The sequence below is a fragment of the Quercus suber genome, unplaced genomic scaffold (genome assembly GCF_002906115.3).
Source record: "Quercus suber isolate HL8 unplaced genomic scaffold, Cork oak 2.0 scaffold_179, whole genome shotgun sequence".
Classification (NCBI taxonomy): Eukaryota; Viridiplantae; Streptophyta; class Magnoliopsida; order Fagales; family Fagaceae; genus Quercus; species Quercus suber.
In genome coordinates, this window is record NW_027069638.1 from 1,242,277 (window position 1) to 1,250,884 (window position 8,608).

The 8,608-nt window shown below is 35.0% G+C and overlaps 1 protein-coding gene across 1 annotated transcript; it reads right to left on the bottom strand.

The window, feature by feature from the left end:
* Positions 1–6,795: 6,795 nt before the first annotated feature.
* Positions 6,796–8,605, bottom strand: LOC136069596 (mitogen-activated protein kinase kinase kinase 1-like; the record flags this gene model as incomplete). Its single annotated transcript, XM_065778301.1, has 1 exon — positions 6,796–8,605. A coding segment is annotated over one exon (1,263 nt), but the record flags the coding sequence as incomplete, so codon positions are not given.
* Positions 8,606–8,608: the final 3 nt, after the last annotated feature.

The window sequence follows — 8,608 nt, forward strand, 5'->3', positions numbered from 1 at the left end:
CTTAAATGGATATAAGTCACCCAAAAAAAAAAAGGGACAAGATCCTGCTAGATCGATGTAAATTGCTGACGAAGTCTAAATGACAAAGCTCCGTAACTGGATGTAAGTCACCCAAAAGTGGCTAAGTGACCAAATACCCTTAGACGTGTGTAAGCACAAACGCAAGTCACACGCAAATCAAGAATATCAAACGTGACAACTAGAAAATGAATAAAAGAAGAAGAATTGAAGTGATCAAAAATGGTTGTCCAAAGATATCCTTCAGCAGTGATAAAAAAATGATCATCCAAAGAAATTAGCTCACTTTCAAGATCAAGCTATGATCCCTTGAATGTTCGAAAAGACCTTTAAAAGGTAGATACTAAGAAGTCGTCACAAAAATACTACCATTCCTGAAGAAGAAAGTAGTTGAAAATAAAAAAGTCAAGAATATTCCCAAAGCCTGACTAGCACAAAGCAAAATCAGATTTGGGAATGGGGGGCAACTGATGAGTCCATAAAAATTATTAAGGTTATCCATCTTAATGGACGGTCTTTGCATCATTAGTAGGCCATCAAAGATAGACGAGTAACCGCCCAACACATTCAATAACAATCATCAAAGGCCTTAAACTCTCTTATTAAGATAAAGAACGTTACAATTAGGGTAATAACCACCCTCATTTATGTCCAACAGCTACCTAAGTCACCTATAAAAGGGACTATATGTCCATTTGCTAAGGTACGTCAAAAACTACAACAAAACACGAGAAATATGGGTTGATACTAACTTAAGCATCAGAGGCTCCCCCATCGGGCACAACCCGGTGGTCTCTTCGATCAGTCCCTCCTTTATTTTGTAGGTCTTACAAGATCGTCAAGAGCTCCAGATTGGACGAGTGACCCAACTGACAATTTTGGCATCATCATCTATGATCAAAATTTAGAAGCTACAACATGATTACCTATTTCTCAGTATAACATTGATGATAAAAGGATTTCATGAATAACAAAAAGTAGATCCACATCATAAAGTTTGTCGATTTTTAACTGTTTACTTTGAGATGAAGTTTATTTCATTACCTATATACTATATACGTATGAAAGAACTGAACGGATCAAAAGTGCATTTTAGTCTTATAAAAAATATCAAATAGCTGAAAAGCATTGCTTTAGAGTGCTTACTGCACATAGGAGAGTCATCCGGTCTCTTTCTCGAGCATTCTTATAATGACCTACAAAAACATCACCAAATCCATTAGCTTTTAACACTAAAAACCAAAGCCTTATCTGCACAATTCATACAAATTATTTGACATAATCAAGCAACTTTTGCTCAGCCTCCACCTTTGAATAATCTCTACAAGAACAAACACCATATAAACAAAATTTCATTTACACCCACAAAATAAATAATATATATATATATATATTAAACAAAACCTTCCGACTATACGACCCACACAGCAACGGCATTTTGCGCATACACTCTGCTCCTTTGCACAAAATTCAATTTAGTCCAATAACTTACAATTTATTCATTTCAGTCTTACTTTTAATTTTATTAACCTTTTACTGGAAGTTAGAACTGAAATGAATAAATCAAAAGTTAAAAGACACTTGAATCTTGGGAAAAAAATAGAGGGTACAATTAGCAAAAAAGTATATTAAAAAAAAAAAATACATTGATTCAACAAAGCAAAGATACAAATGGATATTTGGTTGTATATTATTAGATTCTAGAGAGAAAAATGAAAAACTGATTTCATTGAAGAGTAACTCTGATACTGAGATGTTAGTATATATGGAATTAACTAACTAAGATTAACAGAAAAACTAACTGAAACTACCGCTGATAAAATACAGCTGTCATCCACTCACTCATCTACACACACTTTGCACGTGCTAATTTGATGAATGTAAGTACAAGACTAATACTACACGTAGCTTTCAATGTACACACGGCTTGTAGTTTAGACATCAGCATATTTTCTTCTGATCTGTCTTCTTCTTCTTGCACTTCTATTCTTCAATGTTACTTTGAACTATTACTTAAGCTGCTGCTCTAATATCCGACACAAATTTCAACAACTTGTAAACAGGTTACTATCTTTTCAATTTGTAAGCTTTGATTGTGAAAGAAACACAAACCACGACAGAGATTATAGTAAGTGTGCGTTTGTTTCAGCTTTTTAAGCCCAAAAGGCCAGTTTTGAAAAAAGCCAGCCCTTTATGTCTGTTTGGTTCAGCATAAAACGCAACTTTTTGGAAAAAGTTGCGTTTTATACTTGTAAAGAGAACAAGCAACACTGAAAGGAGCACCTGAGGTCCATTTTGCCAAAAGCCCATGCGCATTCTAATGTATCCGTTGGACAATCTTGAGCAATTACCAAATTGCGCTTCAATAAATCTGTCCATTCTTCTTTCTTCATCTTCTTCAACGCCTCTCATCAAGCTCACTCATGCCTCTCATCTCTTCCTCTGTATTTTTTTTATAAAATTTTATTTGTCTAATCTGATCAACACAAAACAACTTAAAATCAACTCAAATCCCATTGGAAAACTCATCCCAAACCCACCTCTAAATCAACCCAAAACAAAATCAAACCCAAAATTCACAGGAAAAAAAAAAATCCCAAAATCCACCCAAAATCCTTACGTTTCAATCATCTTCATCTTTTTCATCATCATCATCATCTTCTCTAGAGTGTGAAAAAAAAATAATAATAATAATAAAGAAGGAAAGACAGAATAAGGAAATAAAGAGAAAAGACAAAAAAAAGAGATGCAAAGATGCAAAGACTTCATCATCATCATCATCATCATCATCTTCATCTTCTTCTTCTTCATCATTAGCTTTCGAACTATCAAAAAAAAAAAAAAAAGAGATGCAGAGACTTTGAGGGATGAGAGAGGGGTTTGAAGAGATACAGGTTGTGGAACATTCTAGAGTGGAGTGTGAATAGGAATGGCAATTGGTTGGGTTGAGGGTGGGTTTTTTAATACCTGAACCCAACTCGCAGGCCTACACCTATGACCCGAAACCCGACCTGTTTGATAAACGGGCTTTTTTCAAACCGCAAACCTGGTTCGTCGGGCCTCGCAAGCTCCACGGGCCCCATTGGGCCATGGTACTTCAAGGCCCATTCTGTGGCCCAATAAAAAAAAATGTCTGATACTAATTTTCTCAGCAACCAAACAGTAAGGGAAAAAAACATTCAAGAAAATCCAAATTGGAAACCAAGAAAACCCATTATTTTCTCAGCAACCAACAGATCGGAAACCCTTTTTTTTTCATTACAATATTTTCCCACATCAAAAGTAAAAACAAGAATTAACATATAAACCCTAGGTGACTAGTTCTGAACAAGAAGACCCTACAAAATCAAATCAAACAAGTTGATCTTATTCAACAAAAATAGCACTTAAACTAGAAAATACAAATTTGATTCTTTGAACAAAAAGAACAATTTTCATTACAAAAGCTGGAGTTAACAATGAGGTAAGGGAGATGAAAGAGTTGCAGCCTTGTGAGGTGGAGGAGTGATTGGCGAGGTGACGAAGGAGCAGCAACGTCTGCAAGCTGCAGCAAGGTGAGGGAGGCAGGAAGGAAAGACCGGCAAAGTGGAGAGTAGAGCAGCGCCGACAAGGTGAGGTACGCAAGGAGCAGTGGTGCCGACGAAGTGAGTAGTCTTTTTGAGAGTGAGAGTGAGGGTGAGGGAGAGAATGAGAGGCGGCTTGGCAAGATAGAGAGAGGGTGAGAGTGAATTGGTCCGAGGGATTTAGGTTTAGGGTTGGAAAAGTGAGTATTTATACTTAGGTTTTTTTTTTAATTTTTAATATTATATATACGGGTCGAGTTGGGGCCGGGTATGCCTAATACCCGGACCCTACCCGAACCCACTTTGGGTTTTTTAATGAAAACCTAGACCTGACCTTAATGTTAAACGGGTTGGGACGGGTACATTTTGCCATCCCTAAGTGTGAAGTAGAAGGGAAAAAGACGAAATAAGGAAATAAAGAAAAAAAAAGCAAGGGCACATGTGTGGAGGAAGTGGCAGGGAAAAAGAGGAAAGAAGGAAATAAAGAAAAAAAAATTAAGGGTATGTGTGTGGAGGAGAAAAAAAAAAGAAGGAAATATGGATAATAAAATAAAATAAAATAAGTGAAACATCAAATAAAGAGTAAGAAATTAAAATTGAGAAATACTGTTATAATATTTTCACAATAGTTTTACAATAAATTTTAAATGGTAGGTTATTATTAGTTAATATTAGAAAGAGAAAAAAATAATTGTAATAGTACGTTCAAATTAAAATTAGTATAAATTATCATAATAAATCTTAAGTGGTAGGTTATTATTAGCTAATATTGGTGAGAAAAAAATAATTTCACAATATTGATGTAAGTATGAAATAAACTCCCTTATATATACATTATCCTTTTTGGTAATTTATCCCTCAAATTGCCACTTTTATAAATGCTAGCCAAATACTCAGTTTTTTCAAAAAGTACTTTTTAACAGTTTTTACCAAACACTCAGTTTTTTGAAAAATCACTTTTTCATTATGCACTTTTTGAAAACTCTATTTTTTTAAAAATACTTTTTCAAAATGCTAAACCAAACTCACTCAAGCCTAACAAACTGCGCGTTTGGAACAATGTTGACTGCCACAAATATTAATTCGTTATTGAAAACTGAAACCAAACTAGTTTTCAATATATATATATATATATGAAGAAGACAGGAAGAAAAAGAAATGGAAAAGGAAATACCATTTGGCAGGTTCGATGAGGGACTTGTACTTATCATAATAGCGTTTCCATTCGATCTGCTCTTTACAATGTAGGCACACACCCGTAATCTCGGAATACGGCCTAAACTTTCCACCACCTTCCTGTCATAAATATGAATTAGTTTTCCTTAGTAAAATATTTTCCAGAGAAATAGAAATTGATTTTCTTGTTTGTTGTAATACCGTTTCGTTGATCTTGACTCCGGCCACCCCAAATTTCAGTTGCTCTCATCAAAAAAAAAAAAAAAAAAAAACAAATAAACAAACAATATACAAGGATCATCCATTATTTTTTTTTTCTTTTTTTAATCTTTTCATTCATATACATCCAATCAGATGAGTTACAAGGCTCTTGACTCCATTAGATTTAAAAATATAATTATTTTTCTTTTTGATTATTTTTGCATACATGTTTGGAGTGAAGTAGAAAATTTGTGTATACTAATTAGAGTTTAGAAAGATTATGATCATTAAAAAAAAATTAGGAAGATAACAAGTTCTTGTTAATCTAATTGTGTATGTATGTTTTTAATTTATCTAGACTGATTTATAAATACCATAATTTGGCCTCCAAGTCAAAATTCCTAACTCTGCCATTGGGTATCTAAGCGAATTTGTTTTGGTGCTCTAGGGCCCTACCTACTGCTCATTTTTTTCTAAAAGAGATTTTGTTTTGGACTTCTAGGTTTTAGTTTTAGAGTATGTAAAACGACGTGACTTTAGTAGTTTACTATAGCTGCCAAGGTTTTTTTCTTTTTTTTTTTTAAACAGAACTTTTTTTTTTTTTTTTCATTTTAACCAAACAAAAAATATTTATAATTATTTTACATATTATGTACCAAATACTTATCTTGGAAAATTTAAATATTTTTTATCCTCTCACCTTTAGTTTTATGTATCTTCTCAACATTTTGTATCCTTTCACTTTTTTATATTCTCAACTAAATAAATTCTATTTTTTTTAATAATAATAAATGAGATAAAATTTGAATTCTAACAAGTTAAAAATACTATAAAAAAAATACCAATTATATTATAAGACTATGAGAAATAGTGTAGCAAATTATTGATATGTTGGCAGCAACACCACTCCATAACTATAGATTTGTTTCTTAATCAAAACTTAAAAGCCAAAAAAGGATCTCTCCGTACAGTAATTTTTTTTTTTTTTTTCATTTTTATTCTCAGTAAAAATGAGATTACATAATGTCATTCGGTGCAATAGTCAAAAGCTATGTAATACCATTTTTAAGGGTTAAGATTAAAACTTGAAAGTTCACTTTGAATCAAAAAACTTTATTAAATTTTTAATTTTTATCTTTCTATTTTTTTACCTTAAATCTTTTACTTTTCACTCTAAAATGGTGATTTTAGTTGCAATTATTGCATAATGCTAATTATTGAACCATCCAAATCCCAAAATGCCTAGGGGCCCAAACCATTTCTAATCTGACAAAAGACCCATTTTAGATATAGCAGAGATGGGACACAATGCAACTCAAGAAATCACATTATGGGCCAAAAAATTATCTTGCCAAAAGACAAAACATGAAACCCATACAAAACAAGAAGAGTCCAACAAAAATCTAACTTTTAAAGTAATATAATGCTTCTTTTGCCACCAACAAAATAGCGTGTACTTCATCCCCGTTTGCCAATCCTCTAACATGAGAGCTAGTCCAATAATGGCAAATGGGCATTTGAAAATGAGATGCTCTAGGGTCACTAGCTCTTATATTTTGGACAAACGTCATCATCTACTTGAAACTTGACAGAAGAAAATGTATCTCATGTGTCCGATATACAAAATTTTTGCCCTGGTAGAAAGGGTGGCTTTAGACGAGAGAATTGCTAGAAATTACTTAGTATTACAAGGTTAGACTATGACTTCCTATTTCTAAATTCAAGCATCCCAATTAATGTTCATTATTGCTTCAAATATTTACTATCAGTAACAAACAATGTTACCAAAGGAACTATAACAACTTCCCCAATTGCTTCATTGTAATGACACGAGATGTATGCATCAAATATGCCCTTACATAAAGATAATACAAATAGTCTACATGTCTCTCATTTCTAATCTTCTTATTACCACCAAAGCCTTTCTCAAAGCAAGGAAACGTCAAGCTTTCCTCTCACGGAGAGTAACTCCATGTTCAGGTACAAAACTTGGATAGATTGAGAGAGAACTGCAGTGAGTGGCGGGATCAGTGGTACTTGCTTACTAAAACATACATACAGGGTCCGTTTGGATAGCACTTATTGTTGCTGAAAGTTGCTGAAAACTGATTGTTGCTGAAAACACTGTAGCAAAATAATTTTTAAATGTGTAAATAGTGTTGTGGGACCCACTTTTAATATTAAATATTGCGTGAACAGTACATGAACAGTGCATAAACAGTGCAGAACAGTACATGAACAGTAAACTTTGTCTCCAAAGTCAGCAAGTGCGGCCAAAAAAAAAAAAAAAAAAAAAAAAAAGAGAAAATGCAAAACTGGAAACGCGCCGCGCGGAAACGCGCTATCCAAACTGGGGCACAAACATCAAAGATTGTTCATAAGCTTTATAACTGTATGCTGTTGTGAGGAGAAGCAGGTCCAAAGGAATTTTGAGGTCTAGTCACAAATGGATGATCCAATAGCTGAGTTGCTGTGGGCCGATCATTTGGGCTAACTTGTAGGCATTTGAGGATGAAATCTCGGGCATCTCTTGACAAGGAATCAGGAACTAGAGGAGGTATACCCTTGCCAATCCTAAACAATGCTTGCACGCCTTCCAAGTGAGAGTATGGATGTTGACGCGTTAACATCTCTAGCACAGTACATCCAAGGCTCCATATATCAGCTGCAAACCCGTAGAAACCGTTCCTTAAATTAACAACCTCAGGTGCCATCCAAAATGGATTCCCTATGCAAGACTTAATATCAATCAATTTGGTTACCTCTGCTAACCCAAAATCTGCAAGTTTTACAGATCCACTTGCATCCACCAATATATTAGAACATTTGATGTCCCTGTGGATCACATTCTTTTTATGAAGATACTTCAATCCATTCAAAATCTGTCTTGTGTAAGCAGAGACTTGAGAATCCCTCAAGCGATACTTTTGATAAAGACTGGCAAGTGACCCTTTTGTTACGAGCTCAAGGAAGATATAAATCCTACTTTCATCCTTGTCCGTGCCAAGATACTGAACTATATTCTCATGTTCAAATTGCTTTAAACGTGAAATCTCCTGCTCAAGGTAGGAAATGTACTGCTTGCCCTGGCTTCCTTGATCCAGCAACGAAACCTCCTTTACAGCAAAAAAGAAGCCATCCTCAGTGTAGCCCTCATAGACGGTTCCGAAAGAGCCACTTCCAAGAAGCTCACCTTTTTGCCACCGACCAATACTCCGTCCCAATTTCCCTCTCGGCGAAAAACTATACACCGGAATCACATTCGTTGTGCGAACAATCCCGATATCATTCTCATTCTCATTACGATTCGATGTTGATTCCAAAGGACCTTCGTTCTGCTTCTTATCCTCTTCTTCCGAAAAAACCGAAGAAGAAGAAGAACCCACCCTAACCCTAACCTCATCGAGCTTTACCGGTTGAGCCGGTTTAAGCCACGAAGGAGTAGGAGTAGAAGTAGAAGAAGCGAGATTGTGGCGGAGGCAAGTGGCGAGGTCGGATTTGGAGCGGTGGGCTTCCCAATCGGCGGTGGGGATAGAGAAGTCGTCGATCCCGGAAAGGCCCAAAGAGCGACAAATGAAGTCGAATTCGCCGTCTGTGCCTTCAAATCTGAAGCTCTTTTCGTTGTGAAAAAATGGAGGAAGGTTGAGAGA